This window comes from Homalodisca vitripennis, chromosome 1, assembly GCF_021130785.1.
Source record: "Homalodisca vitripennis isolate AUS2020 chromosome 1, UT_GWSS_2.1, whole genome shotgun sequence".
NCBI lineage: Eukaryota > Metazoa > Arthropoda > Insecta > Hemiptera > Cicadellidae > Homalodisca > Homalodisca vitripennis.
Window position 1 is genome coordinate 57,571,566 of NC_060207.1, and position 20,822 is coordinate 57,592,387.

At 31.3% G+C, this 20,822-nt stretch overlaps 2 protein-coding genes across 2 annotated transcripts in view; one reads left to right on the forward strand and one right to left on the reverse strand.

The window, feature by feature from the left end:
* Window positions 1-11,254: 11,254 nt before the first annotated feature.
* On the reverse strand, window positions 11,255-17,659 carry LOC124362134 (zinc finger protein 668-like). Its single transcript, XM_046816366.1, has 3 exons — window positions 17,488-17,659; window positions 16,246-16,341; window positions 11,255-11,891 (listed from the first exon to the last, which is right to left on the reverse strand). Exons 1-3 carry the CDS (start codon window positions 17,516-17,518, stop codon window positions 11,368-11,370), a joined length of 651 nt encoding a protein of 216 aa, XP_046672322.1. The 5' UTR covers window positions 17,519-17,659; the 3' UTR covers window positions 11,255-11,367.
* Window positions 17,660-19,029: 1,370 nt separating this feature from the next.
* Window positions 19,030-20,822, forward strand: part of LOC124362143 (probable phospholipid-transporting ATPase IIB) — a 47,750-nt gene continuing 45,957 nt past the window's right edge. The window contains 2 exon segments of the mRNA XM_046816378.1: window positions 19,030-19,195; window positions 19,412-19,590. Coding sequence (XP_046672334.1) covers window positions 19,172-19,195; window positions 19,412-19,590 — 203 coding nt within the window. The 5' untranslated portion in view covers window positions 19,030-19,171.

Genomic DNA, 20,822 nt, shown 5'->3' on the forward strand with positions numbered 1-20,822 from the left:
AATTTTTCAAAAATTTCAAAACCCAAAATTTGGGGGTTTTTATTTTAAAAGGGCCAAAAAAAATTTGGTTTCGTCAAATTGGACAATTTTTTCCCTCCAATTTTTTAATTTTTGCCTCACCAACTTTTCCCCCCCCCTTTGCCCGTTTTAAAATCAATTTTTTTTTGGGGCCTTCCTTTTTGATGAAATTTCCCTCTTTAAAAAATTTTCTTTTGTGTTCAAAAAAAACCCCTTTTAAACCCCCAAAGGTATTTTTACCAATTCTGCATTTTTACAAAAAAAATTTTAATAAAATTTTTCATTTTTAAAAAAGGAAAAAAAAACCCCAAATAAAAAAAATTTAAATTTTTCAAAAAAAAAGGGTTTTTGTTCTTTGGGGGCAAATGGCCCTCCGGGAATTTAAAAAAGGGCCATTTTTATTTCCCTTTGTTTTTTTTTGTTTTTAATTTTATTCCGGGCCTTATTTTTTCCAAAATTTTCCCCTTTTTTTTTAAAAAAAATAAAAATTTTTTAATTTTATAAATTTGGTGTTGCAGGTTAAAAGATTTCCCCATATTGTTTTGTATTTTTGGGGGGAAAAAAACCCCAACTTCTTATTTTACTTGAAAAAATTTTCCCCTTTTAGTTTTCAAAAGAAAGGAAAAATTTTTTTTTCGTTTTTTGGTTCAAAGGCCCAACCCAAAGGGCACAAAAAGAAAACCCAAATTTAATTCAAAACCAAAATTTTCCAATGTTGGTTTTATAAGGGTTTTTTTTGTTTAAAAAAGCAGTAAAAAAATATCTTAAAAATTTTTTTAAAAAAAAATCCCTTTCCCCAAAATTTTGTAGGAAACCCCCCTTTAAAATTTTAAATTTTTTTGTACACTAAACTCCTTTTCTTGGTTGCGCTCTTTTGTTTCCAAAAAGATAAAAATAAACTAAGGGGATTTATTTTTTTTAAAAAAAAAAATTTCCCGAAATTTTGGGGGCCTCCCCCGGGGAGGGCCATCGCATTTGGCAACTTTTTCCAAAAATGTCGGGCCACCCCGTTTAATGCAAATAAAAAATTTTGGTTTTTAAAGGGGATTGGTAAAAATTTTCCAAATTTTTTAAATCTAAAAAAATTTATTATTTTACTTTTTTTCCTTTTTTGTTTTTTGGTTTAAAATGTAGGAATTTGGGTTTAAGGTTTTCAATTTAATCAAAATTAATTTTTTTTTTTAAAAAATTCTTCCTTTTAGTTTAAAATTCTTTTTCCTTGGGTAAAAATATGTGAATTTTTTCCAATTTTTAATTTTGGCCCTTTTTAAAATTTCACTTTATTTTGGCCTTTTTTTCCTGCTTTTTGAATATTTAATTTTTTTTTTTCCCCCAAATTTTTTTATTTAAAACCCCGATTTACAACTATTAAACCAAAAATGGTAGGCCGTTAAATTAAATAATGGGTTTTTTATTGTTTAAAATCGGAAAAAGAAATAATCCCAACCCCCTTTTTTTTAAATTAATTTAAATCAAAATTTAATTTTTAAAATTTTTCAAATTTCGGATTACTTTTTTTGAAAGTAAAAAATTTAAATTTTTTACTTTTTGTTTTCATTTTTTCCTTTTGGGTTTTTTATGGGTTTTTCTTGGGTTTTTTAATTTTTTGGTTTTATTTTTAATAAATAGGTTTTTCAAGGTAAAGTTTCATTGTAAATCTTTTTAAAATGGGGCAAAATAAATTGGCCCTTTATGGTTTAATTTAAAAAGGGGGAAAATTTTCCAAACATTTGGGAAAAATTTTATAGTTTTCCCTTTCCTTTGGAGGGTTTAATGGTTTTAAACGGTTTTTTTGGATTAAAAGGTTTAAAAAACAAAAAAAGGGGAAAAATTCCGGAATTCAGGGAAAAAAGGGGGAAAAACCCCTTTGGGGGGTTTGGTTGACCCCTTTTTTAAACTCCCCAATTTTTAAAGGGAAAAAATTTAAAAAAAAAAAGTTATCGTAAAAAATTAACAAAATTTATCCCCTTTTCGCCCTTTGTTTCGGCTAATTCCCCTTGGCTTTTTTTATTTCCTATAAGACTGGGTTTAAAAAAATTAAAAAAGTAGTTTCTTTTCCTTCCCTTTTTTAAAAATTTTGAACCAATTATTTTTTTTTAAAAAAGTTTTAAAAGGGAAAAGTGTTTTCCTGGGTTAAATTTAAATTGGAAATTTGTAAAAAAGAAATTTAAACCCAACCCTTTTTTGGTTTAATTTTGGGAAATTTTTAAAAATCAATTTTTTGAAAAAAAATTGGTAAATTTAAAAATTTTCTTTTTAATTTCTTTAAATAAATTTTTCTTTCTTGGTAATTTACCCCTTTTATTAACCCTTTTTTCGCCCCCGTAAATCGGGCAATAGTTCCCCCCTCACCATTTTTTTTTGTTCCCGGGAAATTTTTGGGCTTTAGTCCAAAAGCAGCAGAAAAAAATTCTCGTTGGCTGTGTAAGTCGACAAAAGTCCCCAAATTTAGTAAACGCCATATTCAAAGGGCCTTTTTAAAATGCTGCAGCCCCCGCCGGGAAACATTTGAACTAGACTTGTCCCCATGACATGTTGGCAGGTTTTTTAGGATCGGTCTGCTGCTTTTTTCCCCTGTTTACTAACATTCAAAAATTGGTTTTAAATTTGGTTATTTGTTTTTGAGTTATTGTATTCATTCTGTTTTGTTTTTTTTTTAAAAATTTTTTTAAAAAAAAAATAAGTGTTTTTTAAAATTAAAAAATTAAAAAAATGTTTTGTTACTGTAATGAATTTTCTTACAACAAAAGGGGTGTGATTGTTTAGGTTAAAGTAGGCTAGTAGGGCAATAGTTTTTTTCAAATTTCTTGCCCCCTTGAGGTTACCCGTTTAATAATGGAACAAATAACCGATGATGGAAAATTAATGAATATTTTGGGAAACATTGGGAAAAGGGGGACTCAGATTTTTTAAATAGGTGATAACAAGGGAACTATTCTTTGGGAAAATGTTTTGATGATCCATTAGATGGAAATAAACCCTAGACACTTTGGCCCAAAAAACGCAAAACAAAACAAATTGGGCCACCTTGTGGGATTAATACCAAAAAATTTTTTGGTTTTTTTTTTTTTTAACATTTTTTTTATTAGACCCAAAAAACCCAAATTTACACTTTGTTATACACCTAAGGTCAAATTTTTAAAACCTAAATCCACTGAATTTAAATTTTATAAATTCTTTCCTGAAAACAAACCCATAAATATGTTTGCTGAACAGACAAAAAATTTTTTTCTTTTTCAATGTTGTGATGTCACAACTGAAATTCCCCAAAGTTCTAGACTACATAACTAAAAAAAATTTAAGGAAAGGGAAAAAAAGTTTTTTAGCAACCCCCAAATTTTTAATGGGGGGTCATTCATTTAAACCAAACGAAGAAACATATTTCAAGGCGGCTTTGGCTGACAAAAACTCCGGCATTTTAAAAAATTTTTAAGACCAAAATCAATAATCAAGTCTTTTTTTTCATTTCAAAGGGTAATAGCAACAGGGGTTTTCCCAAAAAGGGGAAACCCGGGTATGATCCACTGTTCAAAATTTAAAGGGCCCCTTTATAGATTTTGTTTCTAAAACGTATCTAGCAAAAAATTTAGCCTGGAAAGCCTTTTTATAGATTTAAAGTATGATTTTAAAATTTAAAGGGAGGCTATCCTTCAAAAAAAATATCTCCCAAAACAAAACCATTTAACAAAAAGGGGAATCAAGGGGATGGTCGCTCTGGGGACTTTTTCAAAAGGGTTTTTTGTTGAAAATTCAAGGTTATTCTGGGAAAGAAAACCATAGTAAAAAATGAGGGCCTGGGTATTTAAATTGTTAAAAAAAATTTTTTTTTTTCTAGGTTTTGAATCTTTCTAACAGGGAAAAGTATTTCATGGACAATTTTTACTCTTGTGTTTTAATTTATTCAACGACCTGAGGTTTTAGTGGGTTGGGGCATGTGGTACGGTGAGAGCAAACCGAAAAAATTTTTCCCGTAAAATGAAAAAATTTTGAAGAAAAAAAAAAGGTGACTTCCCAACAACATGGATCCGAAATCTAAGGATTGGGTAGCATGTTCCCCGGCAAGATACCGGAAAATAAACATGCTCTCAAATGTAGGGGGACACTGGAGTAAAAATTTAAATTTAAAATCAGTCAAAGAAAAGGCAGAGCGAGGTCACAAAAACCCAATATTTAAGTACTGTTCAACAAAAAAAATGGGTGGAGTAGACTTATTTGAACCCCAAATTTTGTTCTACGTATCCTTTCGGGCCAAAAAATCAAAGAAATGGGGGACCATTTTCCTATGGCATTTTTTCATTGAAATTGGGTTTATAAATTGGCCCGCATAGCTTTTAAAAATGCAAAATGGGTAAGTTTTCCCAACCCACAAAAAGTTTTGAGAACAGGGTTTTTGAGGGTAAATAAGGGGCGGGGAACCTAGAACTGCAATCCGAAAAGGGGGCGAAATTTAGCAACCCTCTTGAAAGACAACCAAACAGGGAAAAAACCATTTTATCAGCCAATATGGAGAAAAAAACCACAAACCAACTGTGGGTTTCTGTAGTATCCACCCCCAAGCTGCAAAAAAAAAAGGAAAGGGCCCGTTAAAAAAAAAGCCAAAAAAAACAATTTTTTTTAAAAAATTCCCCGGAAAAGAGCCAAACCCCCGTGCATAGTTCCTTTTTTTTAAGTTTATCACTCAAAAAAGATTTTTAAGAAAACTTGGCAATTGCAAAAAACCCAAGGGCAATCTTGTAAGGCTAAAAAAGAATGTTTGCATATTGGACAAAATTTTGATTTTTAATTTTTTTGTTTAGGCCCTACTAACTTGTTTTTATTGTTTACTTTTTAAATTGAATGATTTAAAAAATTTAAAGAAGAATTAGTAGTTTTAAATTTGTTTTAAATAAATTTTAAATGTATAAAAGGGGAGTGGTTTTTTGAAACATGGGCTCCCCGCTACTTCTGCGCCTTTGTGCAAACCCCCCACCTTTTCAAACTTTACTTTTAAAAATTTTTATTATTATGTTTCAAATTAAATTTTTTACACAATATCATATAAGAGTTATGTACAAATTTTAAAATAGGGTTTAAAGTTCAAAATTTAGACTAACATCAACTATAAAATTTAACTTTTTTTTAAAAAAAATTTTTTTATAAAAATTAAAATAAAAAAAAATTTTTTATTCATCATAAAAAATTTTTTAAATTTTTTCATTTTTCTTACAAAAAAATTTTGTATAAAACCCCTTCAAGGAACCAAAATAAAAAATGTTTAATAAATTTTAGAAAAAAAATTTTTTTTTTTTCAAAAAAATGTAAATTTTTGGGAACATTTTGGTAAAAATTTAAATTTTGCGGGGAAAAGGTTAAATGTGCAAAAACAAAATTTAAAAAAACCCCTCAAATTTAAAGTCTATTTCATAAATTTGGGTTTTTTTTTTAGTGTAAACCCCAAGAAATAATAAAGGAGAGAAATTTTTCCCAAAAAAATTTAAATTTAAAACAAATAAAACACTAATTTGATTCTGTTTTTATTTTTATATTGTTAAAAAACCCCAAAGGCCCCTCATTTTCTTCGTGACTAAAGTTGGTTTTTTTAGTGGTACACAAATTTTTATAAAAAATTATTGACTATTACTACAAACAAAAAAATTTTTTTAAAAGTTTGTAATTGAAATATTTTAAAAGGGGCAGACAGCAAGTTCTTTCAAGATAGTATCCTAAAACTGATGCTACAAATTGACAAGAAGTTTTGCCATTAACAAGATTAATTTTTTACGAGGTCTTTCAAAAAAAATTTCAAATTTTGGTTTTTTTTTTTTTTTTTATTTATTCATTAATATCATCAATTTTGGGCCCCTTCAAATAATCCCCATTGATATTACACACTTTTGCCCAAAATTTTTTTCCAAAACCTCAAAACACTTAAAAAAGTCGTTTTTGTGATCTTTTACAGCTTTTGTTCGATGCCGTCTTTATCTCCCTCAATTGCAGTTTTAGCGTTGTCCTTTCATGGGCCTCTTCGTTTGGGAGCAAATAAAAAACTTTGAGGGGGTGGGTTTTGGGAAATTTTGGTGTCTGCGGAATTTAATTTGGATTTGTTTTGGCCCCCAAAAAATTTTAGCACAATAACGATTTTGTGAGCGGGGGGTTATTGTGGTTTCAAAAGCCATTTTTTTGTTTTTTCCACAAATCCAGGCCCTTTTAGCAGTTTTTTTTTTGAAAATAGGCATAAAATTGCAGATAATATTCCGTATTAACAATTTTAAGGGCTGTGGGAAAAAAAAACCCATGAAAGCACCACACCCCTGCAATTTTATAAAAAACCCGTAAACCCAAAAATTTAAAATTCTCTGAACTTGTCACGCTTTTTTTAGTTTTTTGGGGTTTGGGGTGGGAGATTCCTTTGAAATGATTTTATTTGCTTTCTACATCATCACCATAAAAAACCCCTGATTCCTCACCATTTTTTACCTTTGAAGCAAATTTTTGGTTTATCGGGGAAAAAGAGTCCCCCCAGTCATTAGCAATGGTAAAAGCACTGCTGTTTTTTTGGTTTAAATTGGGCAACTTTGATATGGGAAATTTTATGGCAAAACCCCCCTTCATGCCCAAAACATTCGAAAAATCGAATGGTACAAGCCAATCCTATATATTTTAGTTTCCCCGGGGAACTCCTCTAAGGGGATTCAATGATTGGCCCAAAACTATTTTCTTCACTTCAAACAATGTTTTTATCTGTTTTTTGGGGCGTGCTTAAAAGGGGGTTTTACACACTTTTCGTCATTCACCCTCTTCCGGTTCTCCTGAAAAGTTTTTTTTACCCCCGATAAACATTTCTTCGGGCCCAAGGGAAACCCCCTTCCCTAAGCCACATTTAAAATTCTGAAAGTGTCTGCGAACTTAATTTGTTTTTAACCCCAAAGTTTTATACAGAAATTTATTGATTCATTTTTTTGGAGGGATACACAAATCGAAAAACGAGTTATGACATGTGCAAGTAAATCAGCCCGTCCCCCAAATTTTTAACTGAACATTCAAAATGGGGCCCAACGTTTTGGGAATAGTTAGATACATGTGTACCAAAATAAAATCCCAAAAAATAAAAAAAAAAATAAATGTTAAACGCAAAAATGAAAGTTACAATAAATTTTTTTTAAACAAACCTTGTACAAAATAATGTTTATATTTTTTTTATTGTGAAAGTTTAAAATTTTTGGGATTTTTTTCTATTTCAGAAATTTGGGGGGGAATTAAAAAATTAAAAAACCCCATGTTGTAGAAAAAAAAGCTATTTAAGGGAAAATTTTCTCACTCACTAAATTTAAATATATTTGCTATCATAATTAATTTTTTAAACCGTTTTTATATTTAAATTTTTTTTTTTTTAGTTTTTAATGTTACATAATTTTTTTTTAATCAGTGGAAATTAATTTTAGTCAAATGGAAAGTCTGGGGTGTTTTTTTACTCCCCTGTCCGGATCATCTTCAAGAATATTATGGACTAGGTGACTTTTGTAAAACTTAATTTTGTTTTTCTTAATTATTCTCTGTACTGAAGACTTTGGAACACCACTTTCAAGTTCAACCTTCCTTAGTGACTTCAGTTTACCTGGAGAGCAGAGCATTGATGCACATACTAGTACTTCTCTTTCCTCATTTGATCCTCTAAAGTACTTTTTTACACAAACTTCTAGTTTCTAACAAAAGATTTTGCCACTTGGTTATTGTTGGATTGCTAGGTGGTTTCAACTCCTGGGTAGGCAACCTGAAATTGTCTAATTGCTTCTGTAATGTTGCCAAAAGCAATAGTCCACGCACAACACTTCCCTTTTTGTTCAACATTATAAGCCATTTCTTGAACTTCAATATTATTAAAACTGAAATGGAGGAGTTTAAGTATGTTTTTATAGTGCAAGCAATTTTCTTCAATAAGCGTTATTAAACCAAAACTGCAACGCAGTAATCAAATCAGGTAATTCAAGAAATGAATTTTTATAGGAAGCAAAGTGGTAAAATTTTCAATGTGTCACCATTTTGTTTCTACAATTGTTAGAGAGCTTTAATTTTCACAGAATATTTTTAAAACCTACTTTATTAATTGTGAAAAGTTTGAAAATGTTCGGTGCATAAATGGGCAAGTAATATAAAATCAAACATTTAAACCTCTTTGTGGGACACTCTGTATATATATTAGTGTATTAGAACATTTCATAACATGAACAGAATGGCAGACCACAGAAGTGTATATATATATTAAAGGCTCTTATTTTAAATACATCCCTAGTTCAAGAATACCAGATATAAGTTGCAATCATAAACCATCACTAAGTAAAGTTGTTGAAATAGATAAGAACAGTTGCCACTGACAATTTATAACACAAAATAACAGGAGTTACCTTCAAAATGTAGTACCATCACTGGGTATTCGGTATTACAGAGACATCTTTTACCTGCTGTTATACTATATGAGTAGGTTTAGATTTGGTTATTATAAATATGTTACTAGCAGTACCAAAATTAAAGTTAACATTTATGAGTCCTCATGTGATCTGAGCTTGAATTTAGTTACTATTAGTTACAATGGATGTTTTTCTTTTTTCGCCAGAAGTGACCTCAGATCACGTGCCAAATCGTCAAACATGATCATAGGTCGGGAAAGTACTGATTGGAAAAGCACCTGGCCATTATTGCGGCAACAGAGGCGCCCTTTGCGCCACCCCACACTTCTCTTGAAAAAAGAAAAACATCCCTAGAGATAGTGCCTGAATTCAAGCTCAGATCATGTAAACCCTTTTAAAGGTAAACTTAAACTTTTTCTATTCATAATATGTATTACCTGCGTATATCACATAATAACAAATAGTAAATAGGGACAGAGTGACCTCCTTATATCACTGTTACAGTTGACCTACATAAATTATAACTGTCAAAGATTATAAAAATATGTAGAACATTGAAAAACTATTCATTGATAGCATTACATATGTGCACAATAATAAAAACTTAATTTTATTGGTCATTACATAAAATAACAACAGTACAAAATACAAATATCAAAACTAACAGCTAGGTTTTTGACCAGACATCATATACTTATAGCAGGCTGAATAACAATGGCGGGCCAGGTACTTGTGTTGAGAGAAAGCCTTGCCACAGACCTCACACTGCCAACTCCACTGATGATGACTTCTAGTCCTCTGGTGGGCTCTCAGATTTGATCTGTAGTGGTAGACAGTAATATAAATACAGCAAAGTTTAAATTCCTGAATATCCTATCTTCAAGTAAGGCTGTCCCGAAAGTAACAGACGTTTCAACATGGCACGTCAATGACCAGCACTGCCATCTTGGTGTCAAGTGTTCCTACACTCATTATGCAAACAGCCTTGGTAGGTTGTGCATTGTGCATTCATGTGTATTGTCAAGCAATATTGAGTGAATGCCAAGTGGGGTAGTGGTATATTGATTTTAAATATGAACAAGCTAGTGTGCACAATGAAAATTGCAGTGGTAGGCCTAGTCTTATGATGAATTGGTGGTGAAAATCAACGAAACAATTTGTAATTTACACATCACAAATCTGGTGATAAATTTTAATTGGCTTGTAATTTTTCACCAATAAAAATCTTATCACAGATCACACTTTATAACTGACAGGATTTTCAATTGCAGTGCTCATTTCAACACTTCACTGTATAAAAAGTGATAGGCACAAGCACAATCTACCAAGGCTGGTTGCGTACTGAGTATAGCACATCAAGACACTCTGACGCCAAGATAGCTGCACTTGTCCTGCCCATTGCTGTGCTAAGTCGAAACGTCAACAGCACTCATATGTTACTTTTTGGACAGTTCTCGTAGTTGCATTTATTTGATTTTGGTTAACCCATTCAAATTAAGTTATAAGAAGATAATTTATTCACTCATTTGTAATTTTTTAATTTAAGTCCGATCATTAAATTAAATTTATCCGATCAAAACAGCCACAGCGGTCAGGTGGATTGATATCGGATACAGTTGTTTTCGCATGAACCTGGGCAATCCGATCAATTGGATGTTGGCGTTCAAAGATTCCATAAAAAGATACTCAATGATACTCATTTATTACTGGTAAATATTACTTGTAAATTTATCACATTGTCATACAACTCAGTATTAAGAGCAATGCAATCCTCCAGTTTGTCTAAACTTTCTAAAAGAAGCAATAAATTAAATTGAACAAATAAAAACCTCCTTTAGAATACTGATAAAAGAATTTCCTAAGAGTAACAATAATTTTTTTATTTCATCAGTAATCCCAAAAATGTCATGTACTTCATAAAATGGGTGGTCCAAGAGGAAAAAGCCAACTTGTCTTTTGAATATACTATATGGCAGTAATCTTTATCTAGCAGTGCATTCCATAATTTTGGTCCAAGAGATAATGTTGCTAATGAATATTGGAATAATAATGAATAATAATTAATAATCATATTGAATAATGAATTTGGAAGTCAGCGACAGTGCTGACTAAAGAGTAATGTCTCCAAAAAGACATTTAAAATTCAAAACAGGGGTGCATACATTGCAAGTGTGCAGGATTGTTGTGGTTTGTAGGGATGAAGTGGGAATCCAAGACCACCCCTGTGGGGTGACAAGCAGGACGCAGATAAGGAGAGGTGGACAAAATTAAAAGGACAAAATAATAAAGGATTATAGTGCATTTAACTTTGTAATACTTAATTTGGAAAATAAAATATTTAATTCGCTGATGATTGCTTATTTAATCCATAAAGTGAAATGCCTAATGTCATAGTAATTTAGTAATCTGAATTAGTAAAGAGTATCTTAGGGCGACACTACCACCACTCGTGCTTCAACCACCACGAGCATTCATTCTTTAAAAAATCTCATTACTTTGTATTAAGTCATAAGTTTTTCAGACCAATGTGATAGCCATGCCTTGAATTGTTTCATTTTTGTATTCTTAAACTTATGTTTATGAGATTGTACAACTTGATTTTGGTGCTGGCCCCAATTTGAAGAAGAGAGGTGTGACTAAAAACAAGTCATATTTTGTGCAGTAATAATAGCTAGAAATTTCTTAAATCACCCAAAGATCATAATGATTTATTTAAACTAGAGAGATACATACTGCTTAAATTGCATGATTTTTGCATCTAAATATTGAAGTGGGTTTGATTTGCTATTAAAAAAATATATTACTTGCAATACATGTGATAGGATTTTTGTTTTTTATAATAAAACTCAAAGTAATGTGAAGAAAATTAAACTCTAATATCACAAATTAAATACTCTATAAATAATGTAAATTACAGCAATTTTGTGTTTGACTAGAATGTACTTGGTGTAATCAACAAGAAATGTCATTTCCATATGTAAAATATGTGTGGTGCATCACTACAAAGGAGTTTTAACTGAGAATTTGGAAAAGTGAGGTTTATAGATGACCTAACTTGCCTGTCTGCAAAACTCTTATCACATGAAGGACAACTAAAGGGTCTTTCGCCGGTATGGAGCCTCATATGTCCCTTGAGGACCCAAGGCCTGTCAAAGCCCTTGTGACAGTACAGGCAGTAATGCTGCACACTCTTGCTGCTTTCACTGCTGTTGCCGCTGCTACTGCTGCTGCTGGTCTCCTTGCACTGCTGGCCCAGAGACAACAGCAGCCAGCTCAATCCCAACATCGAGTGATCATGTGGCTGGTACACCTCTGTATCTCTCGACACTCCTGGCTCCTCATCAGAAGAGCTGTCATCCTCATCGGGAATATCACTTAGTGGCGGAGAGTCATAATTCACATTTGTACTTTCACTCTCAGTTTCTCTTGTCGGGATTTTGTCCAGGCACCATCGAGTCACAAATGGAAGACTATTGATTGTACTCCAGTCTGAAATTTTAAAACAAATCCAGTCAAAAAGTTACATGTCTTAAATTAAGAACATTGTTGTTCTAAAAGTAGAATGAAGATGTGTAGGAGTACAATATAGGTTGCAGATTTCATTAAAATATTTTGTTATGCCTATTACAAATTGAAATTATAATGACAGTAATATATTATTATAATTCATAACAAATTTAATTTCTTTTTATTGTATACATTAAAAACATTACATTTACTTCTGAAAATTGTACATTTACTAAAAGTAGTCAGCATAAAATGACATAAAACATTCCAATAATGATCGAATGTAGTTAAAATAAACATTTTTACTGATTTAATGTTTTTGCACAATGTTATTGGGCGTATTAAAAAAGTAATACAATTTCAATATAGCATAGAAAAGATACAAAACTTTAGTCATGTGCCTATTTTAATTGCTCTTTAATCAATGAATCTCAAATTCCAGTAAACAATTTTGAATAATTTATATATAATAGAAAACCCCTGTTCATATATTTGCAAAAATTATAATAATAGGACAAAAAAATCTATATTTGAAAAGTAAAAAGAACGCATTGAAAATGATTATACATGTACACAATGCAATTGGACCAAATGTTTTCCAAAGATGTTGTATGTGAAAGTCTAGGTTGTGGCCATTGTCACTCTTAATGTGGACCAGTGACAGGATCCAAGTGGATCGGTCATAGTACAGCTTAAACCAGCAAAAATTACTGAAAAAGAAATATCCACGTTTGGAGCAATTAAAACGTTTGTTTTCATTGTATTTATGCTGGAGGTGATCATACACACTAAAAAGATAGTAGTAGATCCAAATATTATAAAACACCTGAAGACAATATTTATACAAAAAAATTTTGAACATGTATTATATAATCGTTGTTACCTACAACTAGTGACTCAAGATGATATTCAGAAGTTACTTCGTTGCCTTACATTCCAAATTAGGAGCAGGTATGATCCATTCAATTATGAAGGTCCTTCAAAACTGCTGAACGTATTTTTATCCTCAGTTCATTGGTGAGTTGCCTGTAACATTGGTGGTTTACATTTGGATCAAGTGTTGGATGCTTTTTCATCTTCCTTCTTTTGATGATAGACACTCTATCCAAGATGTCCTCTTTCTGCATCGCCTAGTCAACTCCAAGCTTAATTGCTCTGAACTCCTATAATGTATCGACTTCAGAGTTCTTACCAGTATGAGGTCTGCTACTTCATTTGTTTGCCAAACCCTCAGTTTCCACAACATACTTGGGCAACTGAGTATGCAGAACGCTGGAAACGCCCTACCCTCTAAGAAAGACTTTAATTGCTCATCACCCACAATCAAGCATTACACTCCTCCCTGAGCCTGAACCACCAACCACTATAACATAACTGCAGTTCTGAGCAGTTATTATAAATATAAATCATATGTACAAATAGCTGGGTAGATTGTTTAGATTGAATGTATGTCAAGAATAATATAACATTGTAGGTTACACCTGATATGACATAGTGCTAGTGAAAAATTCCATTTTTCTGGAAAATTTGACTCTAATAAACTCTGCATGTTAGTATGATTTTCCTCATAAAGTGTATTATTAACCTGGTTTTTTTTTCATTGAATATGAAACAAAAGGTGGGAGACATTAGTAGCAGTTATTGCTAATATTACATATGATGTAATTACTTGAGCCATCAAACAGTATGCTTAGATCAAATGCCATGATAATTTCCTATTCTGACATTTACATTTCAGGAATAAACATTTTAAGATTGGATTTTGGAAGTTAAAGTCAATTTCTTTGTGATCTCCATAAAAATAAATGTTTCGTGTTTTTCTTAATAAGTACATTCTTGACTTGTAATCAATTAAAAAACCAGGGAACATTAAAAAATCATGATAACTAACCACTTAGTTTTATTAGAACACACAAAATTCTTCTTCTCCCCTTCAAACCAATATATATTTTGGTACTAAATTAAAAACATATTTTACATTTTGACCTTACAATAACAAAACGCAATAAATCTTCGAAATTAAAAATACCCATTTTATTCCTTTTATAGTTCACTTTCATAAGAGAATTTGATGTATGTGCATATACAGGGTGGCGCATATTTATGTTTCCCTATAAATTGAGATATTTTGTTTCAATAGGTTGGTAACAATGTTAAGTTGGTAGCAACACAGAGTAAGTTCCAGTGGCTAGTGTAAAGTGACACTCTTTGCATCTGTTATTTGTTTGTGTGTGTTTTTAAAATGTTTACAACCAAACAACGAGTTGTGGGTGGAAATATCCTTCAGTTGTGGTGGAAGCATAATAAAAATACTGCTATAATAATAGAAGAATTTAGTGGTAAATATCCAGGTGTCACGATACCCACTCAACAGTATATGCGGAAGTTAAATAAGAAATTTGAAAACACAGGAAGCATTTTTAATGCCCAGAAGTGTGGTCGCCCACAATCAATTTGCAACGAAGAAAACCTGCAGACAGTTTCTCAAGCTTTTAATAAAATCGACTCGTAAGGCATCTGCTGAACTAGATATATGAAGAAGTGTGCAAAGAATGTTAAAGCAATTCAAATTTAAGCCATACCGTCCATCTTTACTCCAAGTGCTTCATGAGGATGAATCCGATAGGCGATTGGAATTCTGTGAGACAATAATTATCTGCTCAGAGGCTGATCCAAATTTCTTGTGATCAATTTTGTGGTATGATGAGGCATGTTTCAAACTAAATGGTTGCTTTAATCGGCATAACTGCTTGTACTGGTCAGATGTAAATCCTCATAACGTAATCCAAGCAGAACTCAATGTGCCCGGTGTTATGGTATGGGGGAGGTATTTTGAGTACTGCACTGATTGGTCCTTATTTTCTTCAAGGAAATGTTAATTCAGAAAGTTACTTACGGTTACTGCAGGAAGTAGTAGTTCCCAAGCTCAGAAACAATCCTGTTTTCAATATTCATTCGCTCATCTGGCAAAAAGATGGTGGCCCAGTACAATTTGGTATCGAAGTTCGAGATTTTTTAAATAACACATTTAATGAATGGATTGATCACCGTGGTACAATCGATTTGCCTGCGCACTCGCCAGACCTGGCCCCATGTGATTTTTCACTGTGGGGTATTATAAAGGAAACTGTGTATGCTTCAAAACCGCAAAATCTTGACGAACTCAGAAACCTAATTAGAAATGCATTTGAACATGTTAATAACTATAAACGTTAATTGCTAAATTTTGTTGATTCTGTTCTCAGTCGTTGTATGAAGTGTATACAAAATCACAAACATGCTGCTATAACATTCTATTTATGGTAATATGTAAGTAATTTCATATAATGAATTTTTTTCTTGCTTAAAAGTGTTTTATTCAATTAACTTATAGTAACGCCTTGAAATTTCTCTTCTGGGGAAACTGACATATGCACCACCCTGTATATTTTCTTGATAGAAAAGGAGGTTGAAATTTCTATGAGATCAACAATGGCGTACTTGACGGTATAAGGTAAAATGTTCCTTTAAAGAATTTTTCCACAAACAAAATGTTTATCCATTCTAAGTAAATATCTTAATAAACTTGGGAAAAAATAGTTTGGCTTTGTCAAATATGATTGAGTCAGTGTTTCATGACAATTAATTTAGCATGATTAAGTCTAAAACAAATTATGTTTAGCAAGTAACAGATAAATTACTTATATGATTGAATAAATTTACATTTTCAACTCACAATTGTTCAATAGTTGCTTACGTGTTCCAGACTGTACTGTGCCATATGGACAAAAAACAACATGACAACCTTTAATTCATGTAAAAATAATGTAGCTAACAAGCTCTCATGTTGAATTAAATAAGTTCATAAACTACTCTCCCCTATTAATTACAAAGCGAGCAAATTACTTTGTTTTTTCACAAACCAATTTTATTTCTCATCCAATTTTTCTTTTATATTAATTCAGTTGTGACATATATCACAACAGCGCAAATAATTTTATTCACACTATAAGTGAAAATACACCATTCAACTCATACATGCATTTACATTAGACATAATTATTTTGTTAATTGTTCTCAAATGTTTAAGGCAACACAGTTTTAGAATATAAGGAGTTGGAGCAAAGTAATAAATTGTCAATTTAAACGTAAAATAAAATTTTGCTCTTGGTGAACATACAGAATCAAGACTATTTCTTGTAAGAATTAGTCAAGCCCCCTCATCTATCCAATCCATTCCCATAATCTGTAAATTTTACAGAGACTGAATTACAGATTTTTGCCACCATTATGTGCTTCATAAAACTTAAATATGTTTACACAAGCAAAACGGTAGTTGTTTACTATCAATACATACCATCGCATGAGTCTTCTTTATTTATTTCTTCATAAAACAAATCTTGTTTTAGAACCTCTTTAGGAGGCTGCATATAATTGTTGATGTCATCTTTTCCTGAAAACAATATTTATTGGTATGGTTTTAAAAATTTAACACAATCACTTTTTATAATTATACCATTATGATAGTTGTGAATAGATTACAAAAAATTAAAGTACACTTTTTCTTGTACAAAACTGTATTTCTATCACTTTTGGAAGTGTTACATAAGGGGGATTCATAAAATCCTGTTTAAGAAAAAAAACTGCTATTTTCTATTACTGTATGTATAAGTTTTTGTGTGATATACATCAATAATATTATAAAGTATCATTGTATTAGCTAAACTCTAGTCTAAAAATATAGATATATACCGGTATTATAAAAATGACTTCTTATTTAATTACAAAGGTCCTAAAATGATCTTTCATGGATAAAGAGCTGAATGAATACAAGCAAAGTTATTTCTTTATGCAAGCAAAAAAACTTTATTTATTTAAAGATTATTACATTAATGTATCTCAATATACTCCAAACATTCCTCAAGATAAGACTCTAGCCACTCCAAAAGTAAACCCTAAGTTCCACAGTGAAATAAATCATGTATCACTTGAATATGAAAAATATAAATCAGAGTTGTAAAAAGTAACTAAATGTTACACTGTTTGTTTTGTTAGATGTCATAAATACACATATAGTATTTTTCATCATTAAATTAAATATTATTTTTCTAGATATAAAAACAGTTCAACTATATTGTAATTTGAAATACCTAGTGTAATTGGGTTGACATTTTTGTTTTGATAGTTTATATATTCATTAATATTGATGATTGGATTGTGGTAGTGCTTATTATACTGCACTCTTGATCCTTAACAATTAAGAAGCAAGCCTAGATTCCGTTTTATATTCTGCTCTTCTAAGGAACTAATTTCAGTAGAAATGTAATAACTCATGATCATAAATAAATCACTTCAGCCAATTTGTGATTAGGCCTATTTCAGTTATTTATATTACCATGATTTAATTTATGAACACTTATTTTATGAGATAACAGTTCAAGGCAGAGATAAGATAAACATTAAATATTATGTTTATTGTAGAACATGCTGACAGAAGTAGAATTTTTGACAGCTATATAAGCCATATAATACAATCAGTCTTGATAATGAAAAATGTCATTTAGAATCCATATTACGCATTTAAATGATTTAGACTTACCTCGAATGGAATTAATGAAACAGTGTGGCATATTAACTTAATTTCACAAATATCTGAACTACGAAAAAACAATAAACCTACAATGGCACAGTAATTAAACCTGTTAGAATATTATTTTATAAGTTTTGTACTTCAGTGAATATACTCAGCTTGATGATTAATGCCTTTGTTTCCACTTCCGGCGAAGTAGGAAGTGACAGCAATGCGTTTTAAAAACTATAATCGGGTAGGGTGCGATAAGCGGACCCGGTTTTTTTATATCGAAACGATATTATTTAATCATAACCATCGATATAATCAATCTATACTGATTAATTATTTTTAATTAATATATATTCTCACACTTAAAACAATGGTCACAAATACATAAAAGGTAATTAAAATCACAACCGCTTGAGAACAAACGTGTAAGGCCGCGGCGGTGATAGAACGACCATAGATTCACACGGATGTAGACTTTGAACGGAAGGCAATTTAGATTCAATTTAGGCAATATCTAAGATTACTTCCAGAAATTGCGTGGAATTAGTCTCTTCTAAAAGAACATCATCCACAAACACAGCCGACCTCATGGCATCATCATTGAAAAGGCAGATATTTGTAACATTAGATTTAGATTGATTTTTTTTTAACTTCAGATAAATATTTAATACTTGCATTTAATTCTATGTATGAAGTAATTTCAGATTCTTATACTGATTTACTTTTAAAACAGGGTCGTGTCGTCAATACACTAGTTTTCCATACTGGATTACAGAATTCGATCTACCGACATAGATCAGAAACAGAAGAGGCTCAAGAATCGATCCCTGAAAGACACCGAGAGACATTTTTATTTTGTTTGAAAGAACGCTCGAAATCTCCACGCACTGATAATGATCTTTAAGTTAAGAAGTCAGCCACATTTCTCTAGTTGGTCCAACAGTGTTTCATACAGCACTCAGTCAAAAGCTTTGAACGGGTCGAGAAATAAGCTAAGCACATCTTGTCGCCCCTCCAACCCATCGACAACATTCTTAAAGAGGTTATTAAATACGCCGTTTGCGGATCTGAAAATTAAATATATTTCAAATGTTAAAAGGCATAGGACGATAGTGTCTTCCTTAGACAAAACACAATATTTTGAACTTTAATTGTTCTTTAGTGTTCTTGGTAAAAATTTACTATATTCATTAAAATACAGGGGTGTCAGGCCAGGCAGTTATGTTGGTGATCACATTGTCGATGTCATAGCGTTCACTTCAATAAATTCATAATAAAAGTTTGAACACAGTCATGAAATACGCTGAGAACGATTTCAGCTAAATGTATATGGACGATAAAAAAATTTGAACATCAAACATATACTATATATATATATATATATATATATATATATATATATATATATATATATATATATATATATATATATATATAGTGTGTGTGTGTTTTTTTATATATATATGAGCTTAATCGTATGTACTTTCTAATCATCAGCTGATGTAGAGAACATTATTTGCACTCAGCTGATTGTGGTATTGGCCATCAACGAACGTCTGGAACGCAACTACCAACTAGTCAGCTTGCACATTTGATTGTATTTTGAGAAATAAGGAAAGTTCGAAAGTTTGGTTAGGATTTGATAAAGTAGGCGATGGGTGCCTACACAAGTCAGTTGAGATATTTATTATCTTATTAGGGTATGCATTTATCTGCTTATAAAAGGGTATGTAATAAATGTTTAATTACTAAAAAGAACTAAATTTTTATCAAGTTTTTTAATCTTACATAAATCTTCCTGTATAAATTAAAAATACAGTCTTATACGCAGATAGCAATAATGGTCAAATCAAAATATTTTTAAAAGACTGCGAAATTAGGATTCTCTATATCTAGCCTCAAATAAAAGTGAGTTTTAAAATTGAATTTCATGTTATTTTAGCAAAACAGGTCGGCTCCACCTCAAGAAATTCCCCTTGTTATGAGTTCTGATGAAAGAGACTTTGAAGCGGATGAAACTGACTATCTTCTTCAGTCCCCAAATAATAGTCACAGAATGAACGGTAACCGTCCGAGAAGAGCCAGGAATTTGAAAAACTTATTTTTTACACTGACATGTGGGTAAGTTGCTGAATAAGTACTTATTAAAATTACTTTAGTTTATCTTGTGTACACAGGTTATCATATTTTTCTCAAGGTTAGTCAGCTGAGTGCGTTTGTGTCAGATGGATGTCGGATCAATAGCTTGCTAAACTTACATCTTGCTAGGTTGAACATTGACGTACTATTGGTGGACAAGTTTCGTTTGTGCATGCATTTTGTTGCTTCAGCCATGACAAATTTATTAAATTAGTGTACAGTAATTTTAATGCTCTTGACATTGAGTAAAACTTTTAGAACTTAAAGAAATAGGTATTATGGCTGCTTCATCTTCTTTGTGTCTTGTTGAACTGTCATCTTCAACAACACAGCTAATGAAGGAGGATATACCACTAATTTCTAAACCACCTGAATCCAGTTCCTGCTCCAGGTTAGGTTTTATAAACTTATACCTATATTTCATTTGTAACTCATTTTTGTTTATTATTTTATAACATTACACATTAGATTATCAACTAGACATTAATTATCTACAAGTTGAAATTGATAAGTAGGCCTATAATTTTAATATGGTAGGACTAATCCACTTTCCTTAAGTGATTTTTCCTCATCAAATTATAAATTGCAAATTGCATTGCAAATTATAAATTACTTAGGCCAAATATGCATCTTATTTGTCAACAATCAATTGAATAAGTTTAGTAAGGTATGAGTTAAACATTCTTTACTTTTATAGTCAAAGCCTTGTCCTACTGAGGACTGCCACCACCCTATGTTATAGTAGCTCATTACTGTTGTTGCAATCTAGGCTACTGTAGAAGCCTATGTGGCATTCATAAAAAAATTAAGTAAGTCTGTCTATAACTAAATTCTGTTGTTAGGCTATCCTAATTATTTTGATTATTAGATTACAACAGTTTAAATCACAAATTAACTTTTATTCCTAAAAAATAAACTAATTCCAGAGGAATAGGCCTAGGATATACTTTGTCAATAAAAGACAAGCTATTCAGCTTAATGAGTTTAAGTTACCTTTATGAACCAAACGGTAACTAATGTTGGTCAGTGGTAGCAATTTGGAGCAGCCGACATGGAAATAGCCGGGTGGTGACTGGTATGTATAAATCCCCTCTCTACGCTGTGTGCTCAACACTCTTGTCTACTAAACTTAACATGTATAGACAATTGCAGTGTCTACCCATCTCAACATATGTTACAATAAACAAACATCAGCTAGAAAAAATTTATGGTAC

Excerpts from the sequence above, each read along its gene's own strand:
- LOC124362134 (XM_046816366.1), bottom strand. The coding sequence starts at position 17,518 with ATGCCACACTGTTTCATTAATTCCATTCGAG. Across the intron at positions 16,342-17,487 it reads TTTCATTAATTCCATTCGAG|GAAAAGATGACATCAACAAT; the intron begins GTAAGTCTAAAT and ends TATTGTTTTCAG. Across the intron at positions 11,892-16,245 it reads TAAAGAAGACTCATGCGATG|ACTGGAGTACAATCAATAGT; the intron begins GTATGTATTGAT and ends TTAAAATTTCAG.